The following is a 16,319-nucleotide window of genomic DNA, read 5'->3' as shown; positions in this document are numbered from 1 at the left end:
AAGTTTCACATCACATTATCATTGGAAAAAGTTAGAGAATCAAAGGGACTTCATTACAATTGGGTTAAAGTGCAACATTCTTGGAATAGGTTTATTTTGCTTAAAGCAATTATTATTTTTAAATACTTTGCTCATAAATATGTTATGCATGTTAACTATACTGGTGTACACTGGTTAGTAGAACTAGAATAAATCACCTGAAATATAGAAGAAAAACTTTATTTAAAAATAAACATGACAGATGCTTAGGTGCTCATGAAAAAAGATGTATTGTTTAAGTCTTCACCACCAGAAAGCTGTCCAGATTATAACCTCTTAGTGGTGGTTGATACAGCTCTAGGGGGAAAGTAAACTGCTGTCCGGGCTCTTGGGGTCAACGTCTCCCCAGTAAGGCAGGATGAAAGGCAGATCCTCCACACGCTTGTGCAGCAGCTCCCACAGGTGCTGGCTCACAAACTGGTTGCCTTTCTCCGACAGGTGGAGTCCATCAGAGAGGTAGACCGAGAAGTCCTGCTGGGAACATGAACATAGAAGTTTTCAACGTAGCGCTGACATAGGTCATCGAGGTCGCTTTAGTACTGACCTGTCCTTCTTGCATCAGCGTCCAGAGGTCAAGGACGTCTGCGCCACACTGACCTGCAGCCTGGACACACGCCCGAGCGTACTGACCCGCCACCGCATTGTGGCGATTCAGTGGAGAACCTTTCAAAATACACTCCTTCTCCCAAGCTGGCTCGTGAAGAGGAGGAGGGGTGATGAAGATGACCTTGTCTGAGGTCACTCCTGCAGCAGCCAGAAGACTGCAGATCTCCTTCAGGTTCTCCGAGTACTCCTGGAGTGGAACGTGCTGCTGAGGGTTTTTATCTGGAACCAGAAGAGGAGGAATATTCACGGGAGGAAGTCGAGGGGATTATCTGTGACTTTACCTTCCAATGCGCAGTCATTCGCCCCAAAGAAGACCGTCACGGCAGCGATGTTGTCATCTGGTGGGTTGTGACAGTCCAGGAGGCGTGGAAGAATGATCTTCGCCCATCGAGAGTTGTAGCCAGAGAAGCCTCTATTTACCACGTCACACTTTCTACGTGGGAGAAACGACACGTTGGAAATTCAATTCAATTCAATTTTATTTAAAGTGTCTTATCATAACAAATGTATCTCAAGAAACTATACAGTTGAAGTAAGACTATAGTTGATTAAGGAAAAATAGATCCAAGCAATTCAACAAAGAACAAGAAAGAAATGAGCTAATAGGCGATGTAAGCAAGTAAGTAAGTAAGTAATTCTTATTTGTATAGCGCTTTTCTATACCAGGGTCACAAAGCGCTTAAACAATCAAAACAATATTCAATAAAGTATATATTTTAAAGATCAAGATAATACTGATAACACAACAGTAGTTCCAGAAAATCAAGGAAATTCCTGAACAAATAGAAACGTCTTAAGATGTTTCTTAAAGGAGTCAGTAGACTCCATCAAGCAATGTACCTTCCTCAAATAAAAACGACAAATAAAACGATATTGAACCAAAATAAAATTATATTAAACTCGTCAGAAATAATGCAGAACACAGACCGGGACAGTTTGTGGGCCAGTTCTGCTCCCCAGCCATTCACCTGGAAGGAAAACTGTTGGAAAATAGAATGCTCAGCCAAGTAGCATCATACAACTATGAGGAGGTAAAGGCGCGACTAACCTGAGTAATAGAATCACCGAAAAGTATCACTTTGGGCCAAATTACGGTTTTTAATTTGGACATTTTGTTGACATAGCCAACTTCCTCTAAGTCATTTCCGCTCTGGATTTTCGCAATAAAAGCATTGTCGAGGGTAATTACACTAGACCAAAGAAACGAGTGTCTTTTAAAGAACCATTTAAGTGAAATATGGAAATAAATATATACCCAATCAGTTGTGCTATATTCTAGTTTTTCTTGGCTTGTAACTGAAAATGAGCGGAATGTTATCCCACTAGATGTCAGTGTCGCGACTAGTTGTGCGTCACCGAAGAAGAAGAGTAAACAAACATGGCGGAGCTCAGTTCCAGTTACAGCAGAGGAGCCAAGGCGGCGAATCGACTGTTGAACTACCATCTAGAAGGGAGCTGGGAGAATCGAGCTTCGCATATCAGAGCAGCTCTATCCGCTTGGACCCTGGCCTTGAATGTTGGAAGCGAACAGGGTTCTGCCCACGTGACCTCTACAGGCTCCAGGAGGTCTTGTAAACACAGACCAGGTAACAGGTGTTTACGCTCAGGACAGTTTTCTTCTCCATCTCTAATATTCAGCCGTGCCTACAGTGGTAACGGGACCCGGGAGGTGCCTCTCTACAGGAGCAAAACCGCCTATTATGAGATCCTGCAGGTGTCCTCAACCTCCTCCCAAGCCCAGATCAAGACCGCCTACTACAGACAGTCCTTCATCTACCACCCAGACAGGAACGCAGGAAGTGACGAGGCCACGGCACACTTCTCTGAAATAAGCGAAGCCTACTCGGTCCTTGGCAATAAAGGGCTTCGAAAGAAGTATGACCGTGGCCTCCTGAGCCAGATGGACCTCACCTCTGCAACCAGACCCTCAACCAAAGAAACGAGTTCGACCAAATCTCAGACGGGCAGCCGACAGTCGGTGATGGGGAGAGAGACGGCACACGGCGTCTACGATTTCGACAAGTTCTACAAGTCCCACTATGGTGAACAGTTGAAGAGAGAAAAGGATCTTAAGTTTCTAAGAGAGGAGCTGGAGAAAAGGAAGCGTGGGACCATGGGGGAGTCGAATCTGGACAATGTGTACGGAGCAGCTTTCGTGTCGCTGATGATTACTATATTTCTACTCTTTGGGTTGAAATAGAACCTCAGTGAAATCCCATCGGTAGCAACTATTAGTGAATCTTTTGTGAATTTTGAGTGTGTCTTCTCCTCAACACAATCTGCTGAGACACCCGTTGAAGACCTTCCTCTACTCATGAAGACGAGAAGTTTCAGTTGTGGCGTGCACTGGTGCTTTCTACTAAAAGACCTCTCTGATTATTCACACAATATGTTTATCTAGAATTTAATTCAGAAATCACGTTTGTCCAAATATTTTTAAGCTGCTATTAAAAAATGTGTCATTCATGCAATATATGCTCTATTCAAAAACCAATACCTGTGTAACTATGTAAAGCAGTTAAGAAAAGTCAAGACAAACAGAAATAAAGTAAAATTAAGTTGACCACATTTGATTTTAACTAATTCTTTAACGAGTTTCATCTGCAAGTGTTTTGAAAGTAGTTTTGGATTCTCTTCTTTCTGGTCTCATCTAATCATTGTTTTTTTTAGCCTTTTCTAAATCTATAGATTTAGGAAATGTGTTTTTAGGAATGTTGGACTGTTGATTTAAAACATTTTTGTCGACTGAAAGCTGTATTGTTATTTATTTAAAAAGTCATTTTAATGCAGATTACTGTAAAAATGGTTGACTTTTCAGGTGAAAATACTTAGGAGCTTCTTATTTATTTGAGATTATATTGGGAGAAAATGTTTAGAAATAAAGAATGTGCCTCTATTTATTTTCAAACCCATGAGAAAATGTTCGAAATAAAGTTGCCATCTACGACGTCTGCTGGCTATTAGCCTTTGTTTTGCTGTTAAATTCTCCCTTAAGTGTGAAGTATTTTATAAAACCGCTTTTTTGTGTCTGTTGGCAATGGACGGAAGTACAGGGACGTCATCTGTCGGTGTCGCATTAAAAATGCGTCGATGGAAAGCAAACGTGCAACGGAACTATATAGGTTGGATACTTTGTATTAATAAAATTTAGAAAAAAATAATCGTTAGCGTCAAAGATAGAGCTCTAATACTGCGCGTAACCTTGGTGTTTTTAAAATGTTTTTTGAATTTAGAGAGTCGCCCTGCTTTTCGTGGCGAGGTCGCTTTAAGTAACGGTGGGTGGAGACAAAAGTGCAAGTGAAGCAACAACAACATCCGTCCTTTAAGTGTTCTCCGTGCATGGTACGAAAAGGTATGAAAGGTGTTTAACTCTTTTTAACGTCGCTCAAGTTTGTCAAGTTAATCGTGAGCATTTGGTGTGCGTTGTGTCGTGTTCACTGTTGGACGGATGTTAATAATTGATAAGAGTCTCATTTCTCTCCAGCAACTCCACTCTTCGTTGTTTCCTTAAACTCACGTTTTCCTACATTTTACTCTTTAGACGTATATAATACGTTTTATAAAAACGATATTTAAGTTGTAATTTTCATCACAATCAAGATAGACAACTATGTAATGACAAAAGCATTGCAAACATGTTATAATAAAATACTCTCTTACATAGATATTAAAGCAACACACGGAAAAAACGGGTGTTTCTCGCGCATATCCTTATATTTGCTATTGTATTTAAGTTTTCCCTGTGTTAGAGCAAATGAGCCAGTTACTATCAAGCTGGGTTTCAAACCTGCAACCCTACTTCCATTAGGCCATCGCAAGAACCAAGAAGTCTCTGATGTTGAGCAAAAAATATTGATCTGAATGATGTTTACTTTTTTTAATTTTACTTGTTTAACACATAAATACATTCATTTGCATGACCATAAGTGGAAGTAGATGATAACACTGAGTGTGATCGGCCGCAGCAGCATAGGAGGATTTGTCGCAGCTACTAAGGATGTGGTGAAGTATGTTCCGTAAAGTGAAGAAGCGTCACAGCAGCAGCAGTTCTCAGAGCAGTGAGATCAGCACAAAAAGCAAGGTACAGCCGTCGACCACAATCGCAGTGATCAGACACACACATATATATTTGTTCTATCTAGTCGGTGGACTCAAGTGTGGGAGGATTGTCCAGGTCCAGCACAGTCGCCAGCCTTGACACCGACTCAACTAAGAGTGCAGGTATGTCTCCTGCTTGTGTTGATGCTGTCTGAGTGGATGACTGTCTGTGGTTTTGCTCCAGCAGGGAACAACACGTCAGAGACATGTACAGAGTTTCGAGTCCGGTATGTCGGCGCCATTGAGAAGCTGCACTTTGAAATGAGCAAGAATCTTCAGAAACCGTTGGACCTTATCAGTTACATAGATGCTGCTCAGGTGAGCGTTCAGGTTTTAGAAATGAAGCTGTTGGAAAAGTCTTCTTTTTTTTCCGGCCATACAGCAAGATGGAAAGCTGCCTTTTGTCCCTGGAGACGAGGAATTGGTGCTCATTGTTTCCAAATTTGGTGTAAAAGTGGCCTCCCTGGACCAGTGTGTGAGTATAAACTTTATTTATAAAGAACATTTAATTTTTTGATCTGATCCACACATCCGATCCCAGCAGTTTAATAACTATATTTGCGCTGACGTCACGCACTATCCTCTGTGAAGCGGCTGCTCATAACAGCGGCTCTGTTGCAGTGAGGATGTGAGTTTGGAGGAGAAATCACTATAGAAGACTCGACAAAACCAACTTTATTAAGATGTAAAGTATCAAGAAAGAAAGAATGTAGTTTACTTTGCTGTTCTGTCGAGGCGAGAGAAACTTCCAGGCGACCGCACGAAAGTCAACAATTGACAAACGTTCTTGTTAGTCGTGTTAATGTTGACTTCATCATTGGAATCTGCCTCGAACCAATACATAGAGAGTTTGTATTTAATAGTGGTTGAATAAAGGCTGATGGCGCAGAGTTCCGGGTGTGTGACGTCAGCAGACGCTTCGCAAGATTTAAACGTCACGAACTTTAGGACCATCGATGATGACAGAAATATACATTTAAATAATAATATAAATGAAATAATTTCAGATTCGCTTGTGCTCTTTGTGAATGAGATTCAGACTAGTCTATTGGATTTGTTCACTTCAGGTTGTTCTTTATATGATTATATTGAGTTTTCTCTTTTTTTTACATTTATTCGCAAAACCTAATTAATTGTGAAGCAGGGAAGACTCTAAAAGTCTACTTTTATTTGACTTGTTTACTCTATAAAAGTGTTATTAGCAATTATTACTTAGTCCCAGACTTTTTGTGTTCACTTGCATTTTGTTCCAAATTTTCACTCTTAGTTTTTTGTTTAACCCATAACACATTTCCTTCAGGTTATAGGCAAATAACAAAGTTTATAGTTTTATTTGACGATGGGGAAGAAAGAGAATATTTTAAAACTGGTGTCGGATCGGTCATCAGCCGTTACTCAAAACCCAGATATCGGTATCGGAAGCATAAAAGTTGCATTGGTGCACCCCTAGTTAACACTGTCAATGAATAATTATTTGACTGGTCTCAACATTCATTCCTCCAGGATGTTATACATCGTCACCCTTTGTACCTGATCGTGAGAATGCTGGGCTACGACGACGGGCTCGGCGCAGGCAAAAACCTGCTGGCTCTTAAAACCACTGACACTGAGCAGCAGGAGTGCAATATCTGGGTGTATCAGTGCAGCAGCACAGTGAGCACATCGTTTTATTATTTATTGTTTGTGTCTCTGCTGCAGCTTCAGCTTCTCTCTCGGTGTCCACAGGATCAAGCTCAGTCCATCTGCAAGGTTCTGTCCGCCTCCTTCCACTGTGCGCTGAGTGCTGATAAGTCCTGAGACGGTTCAACTTTTATTCTTTTGTCATTATTTATCTTCTTTGCTCTCTGTTTGTCATCTCATGCTTGTTTGATCAGCGACAGCTTGTGACCGCTGTAGGAGGAACTGTAAATAAAAAAGGGTACTTCCTCTAAAGTTACATTTATCATGTTTAACTGAATTTTTCATCAGCATGTTTTCTGTGTTTATTGATCAACTATTGTTTTACAATCATTGTTAATACGTTGATCAGCATTTAGTTTGTTCTTTTGTTAATTTATTCCTTAACTTGAGGGAAGGATTCGGTACAATAAAAATGTTTTTGTGATGACCTAAATATAGTCTTGTTTTTTTATCTTGATTGAAGTAGAAAAGAACAATAATTTGAAGGCGTGTTCAGACTCATTCATCCAGATAAATAAGGACTATTAATAACTCCCCAAAAAATCTATGGATTAAAAAAATTATCTATCTCTCAATGCTTATAAATTCTTTTTTACTTGACTTTTCTTCCATAGCAATAAACAAAAAACAGCAATTTCGCAAAATGTAAAGTATTGCACAATATAGCTAAACGTTTAGCAACAATAAACATTATATCAAGTGGTCTATAAGAGGGCTATTTCTGTTTCAAGTTTTTATAACTACTGTACATTTTTATTTATTTATTGCATCGATATGTAGTTATTTAAAAAAAAAAAGAAGCCCAGTAAAACTTCACTCAACCTAAAGTATACACAACAACCTTAATATTTATTAATTCATTCTTCAGTTTCTAAGGGACAAACCAAATTCCAGGTGGATTGTTTAATTTTTCCGCGCAGGGATGTGTTTTAAACTTCAGGCCTTCCACTTCGCTGTAGCTTTGCTTGTTGGCTTTAAAAATAATTTGAAGCGCTCTTGAAAATGAACTACAGTTGAATTGACTACGCACCGCCACTAGAGGGCAGTGTTTTCATCATTCTTTGTCTCTGCACTCTTCCTGAGTTTTCTCCCTTTCCCTTAGTTTTGACCCTAATTTATCATACATACTAAAACAACAGTCAGAAATGGACATTAAATAAAACCTTCCGGATCCAAGAACCTTCTGAATGATTCGTCATTTTCAGGACTGGGACATCAGAATAAATTGCCTAAAAACACCCATAATATTATAAAACATACATTAAACTAAATAGAACACCTTCCATGTGCCAATATGTGATTGTTGGTTTGATGTAAGAATGGCAGAATGCTGCAACGGACCAACATGCTCGTCTAGGGTGAGCTTGAATGTAGGACATTTATCTCACATAATGTATGCCCTGACACATGTGTCTTTGTGGAGAGGAATTCAAGTTGAATTATGCTCCACATTTAAGTTATTTGTGGAAGTGAGCCATGAGCTTGTTCCACCTGTAAAATAATCATGATGTCATTTACTGCTTCATGGAAAACATTATTCTGTCGCTCTGCCTTTTATGACTGGAAGATGCTTCAGAAATGGGAGTGGAAAGTGAGAGGAGGCGTTTAGATAGATGGATAGATAGATGAATAGATGGATAAAACTTTATTGATGAAAATGATGAAATTGTTTTTCAAGGCATCAGACTCAATATGAATATAAATCAAACATTCAGTTCTGACCTTCACCAATACGAACAGAGGTTTTGTTGTCCAACATTTTGCACTTTTTTAATTCGTCGTTATGGGAGATGAAAGTGTGCGCTTCAGTCAAAGTGTAGGGCCCTTCATTCAGCAGCACGCCAGGAGACGCTGCAGAGCCCCAAGAATGTGAGAACCCTGGCATGTTCGTGATTTAACTTTGACTCGAGTCTCCATTTAGTTGTTTTTGTGTCCACCTTATCTGTTTACGTTAAAGTTATATAATGTAGACAAATCCTCAATTTGAATAAACTAAAGCTTAATATAAGTCAATATTATTTTGAAAGTTAAATCTTACATGTTACAGTAAAAGAACAACACCTTTTTCACTCATAAAGATTTTAACACATAGTACGCCTGAAGTCTTAAAATACCGTGACCACGACGGCTTATTTAAAGATTAAACGGTATAATCTATGATCTATATCTTGTTTATCACGAACTTTTTATTTATGACTCCATATTGTTTACTTTTCCGTTCTTAAGAACTTGAACGCCCCATTCAAACTAGTATTAGAGGCATGGCACGAAGTTTACGTAGGTTACTTTAATGCAACATAAAACCACGCCTGCACCGCTCGCTGATTGGCTCGCGAATACAAGCCGCGCTTCCTAATTGGCTCCCTGCCCTTCTATTGAATCGCCTCCTACACCTTTGTTAATTTCTTGGCCGCAGACGGAACGAGCGGCGACTGATTCCCGGTGAATTGATCCAAGAACCCGGAGGTTTTTAGAAGTGAAGCAGGAGACTCCAAGCTTCGACTTGACTTCCGCGTGGACCCGCATGGATAAGGAATCATTTGGAGACAGAAGCCATCACCTCCCAGCAGCGACTCTCCAGATCCTCGACCGAGCGTGTGACACCGCAGCGCGGATCCGAACAGGAGGGAATGACGTATAAACAGTCATGGTCTACTCTCTGCTGGAGCTCCTGAAGTCACTTTAACAGCAAACACTCCTTGAAGTTAACGGACCAGGCTGGTGTTGCGACTCTTGTGTTTGGTTGGGAAAAAAGCGTTTTGATGATGCCGGACCAGATCACGATCTCAGAGTTTGTGGTGGAGACCAATGAAGACTACAAGTCTCCCACCGCCTCCAACTTCACCACCAGGATGTCCCACTGCAGGAACACTGTGGCTGCTCTGGAGGAGGTGAGGAACATCTGGGTTTTTTTTTTTAAACACGGTGAAGGTGGATGAAAGGATGTCTTAGATCACAACATGGAAAGTTCATTTGAGTAACAATGATGCAATGTTCTAGACATGTGGTTTGATCTGTCCAAGGAGCAGATGTTCATGAATACATTCAGAATGTAAAAACTGGTTATAGATTGTTCTCTGCTATTTTGTTCTGAAATTCTACAAAACTACTACTTCTACAATACTGATAGAAGTGAAATCCACAACATAAATGTATTGATGCACACATAAGAAGGTTAATATTTTGCCAATTTGTGTGTTAAACCCGTTATTCTGGATGTGTTGTTTATTCAGTAAAGTTTGTTTGGTGGTAAAAAAAATGTGTCTCTGAACAAGCATGTCAAGATGTTCTAAAACACATGTAATTCAAATATTTCTATTGTGATCTAGATGTAAGGATACTTCCGGTGACTTTGCTGGAGCTCTTGGTTTTCTCCCTTTTATTTGCAGGCTGTCAGGAAGAAGGAAACATCCGCATTGTTCAGCAGCAGCTTTTCCTCTGTCTTCCCTCCCGAGTTGTAGTTTCCCTACTTTGTGTGCACCAGAGCCTCGCCCTGCCTGGTGTATAAATAGAATTTCTCACATGAACACGGCAGTTAAAATGTGTTAGTGTGTCTCCCCTCTTTGAGTGAGAAATAAAAAAAATGTGGAACAGGATTAAGGGCTGCTGGTGTTTTGGTCAGACCTCTGAGTAGCCCACATTGTTCGTATCTCAGTGTGCATGTCGGACACCTGCTCCGTCTGGCAGGTGCCTGGCTTCTCCTGAAAAAAACCCTTTCTCTACATTGAATGTAAACATGTTGGTATGTTTTCTGCAAACCTCATTGGAAGGTCAAAAAAAAGTGGATACGCCAGCATGTTTTTAGTTGTGTTGCCGTCAAAGCTGCTGAACTATAGTTGAAAATATGTGAAGTTGGTTGTTGTTTCATTTTGACCTTCCCATGCTCTGACTACTGGAACAAAATGTTCCATTGTTCACACAAGAAGACGACATCGCTCACTTTGTTTTCAAGTGTTGCGACTGTGACTCTTACGAGCCTACTGTCCGCAACCAGCATTTCTTTAGGAATGTGCATAGTTGGCCTGGACCTCAACGAGTGGTGGTCGGATGTTTTAATTTCCTCTTTTTAATTTGTTGTTAGTGTTTACACCGGAGCTAGCTGTAACCCATCTTGACCGCTGTAGTAGCCTTCAAAAGGTCCAGCTGTACTCCGCTGTCACTGCCTCAGTGATGTCATCAGCGCTTCATATCGGCCTGTTAAATGCTCGCTCCATTGCAAATAAATCCTTTTCTCTGAATGATCTCTTCACAAGAGAAAAGTTTGATTTTATTGTGTCTTGCAGAGAGAGGAAGAGTTTATTAATCTTAATGAACACTGTCCTGCTGCCTGTGCTGTCGTAGGGAAGCCCAGCCCTGTCGTCGTGAGGGTGGTTTGGCTGTTGTTTATAATAATAATAATAATAATAATAATAATCTCTATTTATATAGCGCCTTTCTAGACCAGGGTCACAAAGCGCTTTGACAGCCATTCACACATACTGATGGGAGTAGGCTGCACCACATGGCGCCGAATCTGCCATCACATAGTTTTTCATGCAAAAATGATTCAGACGCAGGAATTTACTTCTTTTGAGTACCAGATGACTTTCTATTTTGTTTCAGTCTACCATCCACCTGGTCCAGCGGCGGTGTTCTTGAAAGACTTTAGTGACTTTTTTTCTTCCATTATTCAAATGGAATCTGTTCTTACTTGTTCTAATCTTGCTCTGCTTAAGAACTTCTAACTTTGACTGAAGCTTGTAAGTTTGAGCAACATTACACCTCAGCTCGGGCTCTTAGGTCTGTGGATCAGAATCTACTGATGGTTCCTCGCACACGTCCGGACCAGAGGAGAGAAATCCTTCCAGGCTGTTGCTCCTAAGCTTTGGAACGATCTTCCTCTCTCTGTGTTTGATGATCTACTGACTCCTTCAAGAAACATCTCAAGACATTTTTATTTGTGCAGGCTTTTCCTTGATTTTCTGGGACTCCTGTGTCTGTCTTATGTGTCTTGGCTTTTTATAATATATAGTTTTAACTGTGTATTGTTTTTGATTGTTAGAGTGCTTTGTGACCCTGGTCTAGAAAGACGCTTTAGAAATAACCTTTACTTAAACCAACACTTTCTAGTCGGAATCATCTCTTTTCATAATACATTTCATTTTGTAGTACAGATATCACCTTGTTAAATATTGCACACCTCAGACATAGACTTATAAAAAAACATTTTGTGTGCCAGAAATCCAAGCAAATCCCATTATATTGCTGTCGACAAAAAAACGTTACCCAATTTGTATACATTATTGGATGGTAACGTTAGGATTGCAGACTACCAAAAAGCAAATTAATCGTATGACGTGACTACTTGAGACCTTTGCCCCTGCAAGGGTTTTACCTACATTATTTTCTGTCTGAAACATGGCCCCTGTAACAGGCAGAACGTGTTATTGTGTAGTGGCTGGTCTCATAGTTTAATATCAAGTGCATAATAAAGTTTTATCCATCTAATTAATTTGTATGACTTTAATTGAGGTTTCGTAAAAAAACAAGATTTAATTTACGATGATGACACAACTATACCTCAATGTACAGCTCACTGTACAGTGTTTCGCTTCTTGCTCTTTGTTGAATTGCTGGGATCTATTTTTCCTTAATCAACTATAATCTTATTTCAACTGTATTGTGTCTTGAGATAACTTTCTTATGATAATACACTTTAAATAAAATTGAATTGAATTGAACTATCTTATGACATCCTAAAGACTACTCGTACATTGTGTCTCCTGGGTGAAATTGTCATAAACCAGTTAATCCTAGTAAATCCTTAGATTAATCACTCTACAATTACACTCATGTTATTCACAGAATGTTGTGGTTCATTTGCGAAGCTGCTGTATTGGTGGGTAGTGAAATGTGAATGTTGCGTCACACAGAATGGACGTCTCTGAATGAGTACGTATATCGTCTTAATTCAGACTGAGTTGTATGAGCTCCATTGGATTCATACCACAGAGAGATTTGTGTCCATTATTGAATCAACTCCTTCTTTGTGAAATCAATATCAGGAGTAAATGTTGAAAAGAGTTGATCCCAGGCTCTGCAGAAGGACTCTGACATCGTAATAGTGGTCAAGTGTTGGATAATTTTGCCCACCCTTAACGGCCACAATCTTAATTAGGTGAGTAGTCTTAAACGCTGGCTATTAAGAGGCAATTCAAAGGGCTTAAGTGTGTGTGATGCTGTGTTTGTTGGGGCTGGTAAAACCACAGCAATAAAAACCTGTTTATCCAGTAAGAGGATGTTGAGCTTTGTGCCTTACCCCCTCCACCTCACCCCTCCTTGTGTAACACTAAGCTCATTTTCTTGCACACTCATGTTGACTTTCCTCTGGCAAGACCTAGAGCGCTTGACAAGAAAACGGCAATCTAACTTACGATAAGCTTTAATATTCCCTCATACAGCTTCATCAATGTTACGTGTTTCATTGCAAAATTAGAACGGGATGTGTGTGAAATTGTAAAATAAATATTTTTTAAATTCAATGAACAGTGAAACTTTGACAAATTAAAACGATTTTTTTATACGAGTATCATCTTCTTCATAGACTGGCTTCTCCAGGTTGTTCCTAACTTGAATAAATGTATGTTTTGAGCAACAACCAAATCATCAAAATGTATATATTTCAAATGAATCCATATGGTATTGAATGGAACTAACAGACTAATAGTTTTAATGTTGTAGCTGGTGCTTTTCTAATTAATTTTAGACTGGTGATAATCTTCTCACTGTATTTAAATATACTAAAGGTTCCCCACCTAGCCATACTGTTTTATCCTTTAACATCTAATAAATAAAATGATATGAAAAAACTAAATTATGGGGGAACACATTTGCTAGCCCTGCTTACTTAATGCAGCTCTCAAAAAAACGTTTTAATACCCTCCTGTTATACCAATTTAATTGCAAACTTGTTCAAGATTTGGGGGGTATGAACTGAACATGGAGAGATGAGCTTCTAGCTTATGATTCAGGTGTTAAATGTAAATGTATTGTACTAGCTTATGAACCATATAGGCTGCAGAATAATATATAATATAAATATTATCTGAGAACATACGTCTATAAATGGTGAACCCAGATATGGCAAGGATTTGCTATATATATATATATATATATATATATATATATATATATATATATATATATATACACACACACAGAATTACCTTTTTCCCAATTCGAAGGCAATTTCTACTGAATTATTTGAAGTTACACAGAGATTGGTACATGTAAACGTGGAGGATAGTCTTGTTCGAAAAGTCAAAACCATTGTTTCACAAGTCAATCCTTTAAAAAAAAAAAATAAGTACAAGCTCAACGGACCTGTTAAGACTAGTCCCTGCTGTGAGCTTTTTTAAGTCTTTTGGCTTAATGTACTCCATTAGCTTAATCTGTGTAGTTAGTTTTGGCTACATGTTAACCTTTTTGTTAACATAATACACCTTCTTGTGTGTTTGCTGTGATTATCTTTTGTTTTACTCTGATTTAAAAAAAAAAAAAAAAAAGAAAAAAAAAAGCCTTCAATTATTGTTGATTTGTGGACAATATGTCAGAAGAAGAAGATTGTAGTAGTGATTGTTTTTGTGGCTCCAGCCCTCCCTCAATTCCAGACATGGTTGGCTGGAATTGTTGTGGCCCAACAACAGCTGCTCGCTGAAACAGGTGGTTGGAGGAAAGTTTGAACTTCATGTAGGACTTTTGAAAGGGAAGACTGGCCATCATTAACATGCATAGATGGACATTTAAGGTCTAGAACATCACGTCGCTCGGCCAGGAAAGTATTGACTCTGCCAAAAGAGCTTAACGGGATTTATCATTTGAAAGTGTCGGGCAGGGATGACCGCTTCAGCTACATGCTAAATCCACTGACCTGACTCCAAAATGTTGACAATATATGAGAGATAACATTGACCAACGGAGGTATGTTAGAGAATTCAGTGTGTTTTGGTTACATTTATCCCTTTTATTTCTGAGAAGGAATGTCTTAAGTGGGTAAACCGTCTCCCTCGAGAGACGTGAGGCTCGAGGTTAAAGGGACACATGAATCCTTGCACATCCATCAGAGTCCCAGCCCTGATTCTTGAAGACGGCTCCAGTTGATGTCCATTGTTCACAGACAGAAAGGGGCGTCTTCAATAATGAAGTCCACCTTTGATCTGTAGTCCTCACTTTTGTTTAGGGTCGAGCAAATCCTTAGTAACACGCATAACGAATGTGTCTCAACATTATTCGCCTCACTGCTTCATGATTCAACCTCAAGTTTGCTTTGAATTGACTTTACTTTGATTTCTTGTCTAATTTCCATCAATGCTGTCTGTTCCTGTTTTCTGAGTTAGCTCTTTATTTGTGTTTTACTCCATGACTTGACAGCTTCTGGACCTCCCTAACATTTCATAGTGTCTTCTTACATCTCTCTTCTCACTCATGGACAGCCACAGTGTTCCGTTGTAAACACACTTTCTCCTTTCCTGACCCAGAAACCTTAGATTATCATGGCAGCACATAACACAGGTTGACCTAGTTTTGTGTATGTTAACTAGGTTTATTTCAAGGATCTGTATTTCTTTTTCAGTAAGATAGTTTTTGTTTTAGGTCATCTTATTTACAGTATGTCATTCCCCTTTTTGCTTAAATTAGTTTGAGCTCCTTTGTCTCATTTGAACCGTAGACCTGCTGATTAACATTTATATTCAGTCCTTATTTGATTACTCTTTAGTAACTTTTTTAACTTTTATTAAACAAAGATATTTTATGATTTATAGTAAAATAAACTGCATTTAAATTAAAAAAGACATCCTATACAATGGTTCATAATTTTAGTTTACTTTGAAATATCATGGCATAATAAGTGATATCCTTACAGCATATGCACTTTCTTTTTTCACATTATGCTGATTCGAGTTATGAATTTTCCCCTCAAGAGGTCTTGCTTTGGTGCTAGAGGGATATGATCCACATTAATGATGCGTGTTTGAATAAAATGGACTTGAGGTCTGCGTTCTCTTCACCGTCTGTGGGGTTATACCCACCCTCTAAGGTAAACTTTATTTTTGACATGTTTCTCAGACAAGTCTCAGTTTTTCCTTCAATTTGGAAAGGAACTTTCCTGTGTTTACTTTGACGGCCACATGTGGAGCTGTGGACGACCACTCTGTGTGGCCTCCAGTTTGAAAATGTACTGAATCATTGTGTTTAAAGACGACCCAGAAGCTGACGCGTTTATCTATTGAGCCTCAGGCTTGACCTGTATTAACCCTCTTTACACTTTGAAGACTTTGCATGAGAGCTACTGTCTGTGAAGTCTGTAGGAAGTCTGAACAGCTTGAGACACTTTTGAAAAAAAAATGAAAGATTTACCAAACTTTCTGTGACAGGATTTCCATCTTAATCCATCCTTTTCTTCTCAACGTCAGATCTACTCTTATTTGAAGTCTCTATTATTTCTTGACATTGATAATTTTGTTATCCTGAACACTGTAGGATACCATCATCATTCATCTTGTTTGATTTGACCATCTGTTGGGCCTCATAAAAAAAGAGCCTTGGCTCCTTGAGAGCCTTGAATTTGACACATGATTAATTACATTTCTTGAGTAAAACGTGCATTTTTAGGGTGAAGCTGGTCAACATCTGGCATTTCGGTGAAACACACACTACTATCGCCACCTACACATGATCCACACACACACACCAATTAAACTTGTGTGCAGACGGCTGTTGTCTGATCTTTAAGTGAGCCAGGCTGCTCTCCTCACATGACTCTGGTCGGATGGGGGCTTGTTGGGTTAAAAAAGGGTATTACAGGAGTCGGAAAGTTACATGTAAATAGAACAACACGTTCACATTTCATGCGAGTT

The 16,319-nt window shown here is 39.2% G+C and overlaps 4 protein-coding genes across 11 annotated transcripts in view; 3 read left to right on the top strand and 1 right to left on the bottom strand.

Moving 5' to 3' along the window:
* Positions 1-203: 203 nt before the first annotated feature.
* iah1 (isoamyl acetate hydrolyzing esterase 1 (putative)) lies at positions 204-1,782 on the bottom strand. 2 transcript variants are annotated; one of them, XM_087779895.1, is made up of 5 exons: positions 1,694-1,782; positions 1,573-1,625; positions 927-1,078; positions 584-864; positions 204-513 (listed from the first exon to the last, which is right to left on the bottom strand). In XM_087779895.1, the coding sequence occupies exons 1-5, from the start codon at positions 1,754-1,756 to the stop codon at positions 337-339; spliced, it is 726 nt and encodes a 241-aa protein (XP_087636021.1). In that variant the 5' UTR covers positions 1,757-1,782; the 3' UTR covers positions 204-336. The 2 variants fall into 2 exon arrangements, with proteins under 2 accessions (XP_087636021.1, XP_087636022.1); XM_087779896.1 differs by having other exon boundaries at positions 204-510.
* A 241-nt stretch (positions 1,783-2,023) lies between these two features.
* On the top strand, positions 2,024-3,575 carry LOC148060965 (dnaJ homolog subfamily C member 30, mitochondrial-like). The gene has a single exon (XM_087779906.1). It carries the CDS (start codon positions 2,024-2,026, stop codon positions 2,843-2,845), a length of 822 nt encoding a protein of 273 aa, XP_087636032.1. The 3' UTR covers positions 2,846-3,575.
* Positions 3,576-3,860: 285 nt separating this feature from the next.
* itgb1bp1 (integrin beta 1 binding protein 1) lies at positions 3,861-6,856 on the top strand. 6 transcript variants are annotated; one of them, XM_087780546.1, is made up of 7 exons: positions 3,861-3,997; positions 4,611-4,726; positions 4,788-4,866; positions 4,928-5,061; positions 5,126-5,218; positions 6,247-6,396; positions 6,469-6,856. In XM_087780546.1, exons 2-7 carry the CDS (start codon positions 4,655-4,657, stop codon positions 6,538-6,540), a joined length of 600 nt encoding a protein of 199 aa, XP_087636672.1. In that variant the 5' UTR covers positions 3,861-3,997; positions 4,611-4,654; the 3' UTR covers positions 6,541-6,856. The 6 variants fall into 6 exon arrangements, with proteins under 6 accessions (XP_087636672.1, XP_087636677.1, XP_087636673.1 ...); XM_087780551.1 differs by having other exon boundaries at positions 3,862-3,997; positions 4,931-5,061; XM_087780547.1 differs by having other exon boundaries at positions 3,919-3,997; positions 4,614-4,726.
* A 1,986-nt stretch (positions 6,857-8,842) lies between these two features.
* Positions 8,843-16,319, top strand: part of asap2a (ArfGAP with SH3 domain, ankyrin repeat and PH domain 2a) — a 38,550-nt gene continuing 31,073 nt past the window's right edge. For both annotated transcript variants that reach the window (XM_087780545.1, XM_087780544.1), the window contains exon 1: positions 8,843-9,314. In XM_087780545.1, coding sequence (XP_087636671.1) covers positions 9,186-9,314 — 129 coding nt within the window. In that variant the 5' untranslated portion in view covers positions 8,843-9,185. The remainder of the gene's footprint in view (positions 9,315-16,319) is intronic.

The sequence above is a fragment of the Callionymus lyra genome, chromosome 18 (genome assembly GCF_982586985.1).
Source record: "Callionymus lyra chromosome 18, fCalLyr1.hap1.1, whole genome shotgun sequence".
In the NCBI taxonomy this organism is placed as follows: domain Eukaryota; kingdom Metazoa; phylum Chordata; class Actinopteri; order Syngnathiformes; family Callionymidae; genus Callionymus; species Callionymus lyra.
This window is presented reverse-complemented; position numbering and strand designations above follow the sequence as displayed.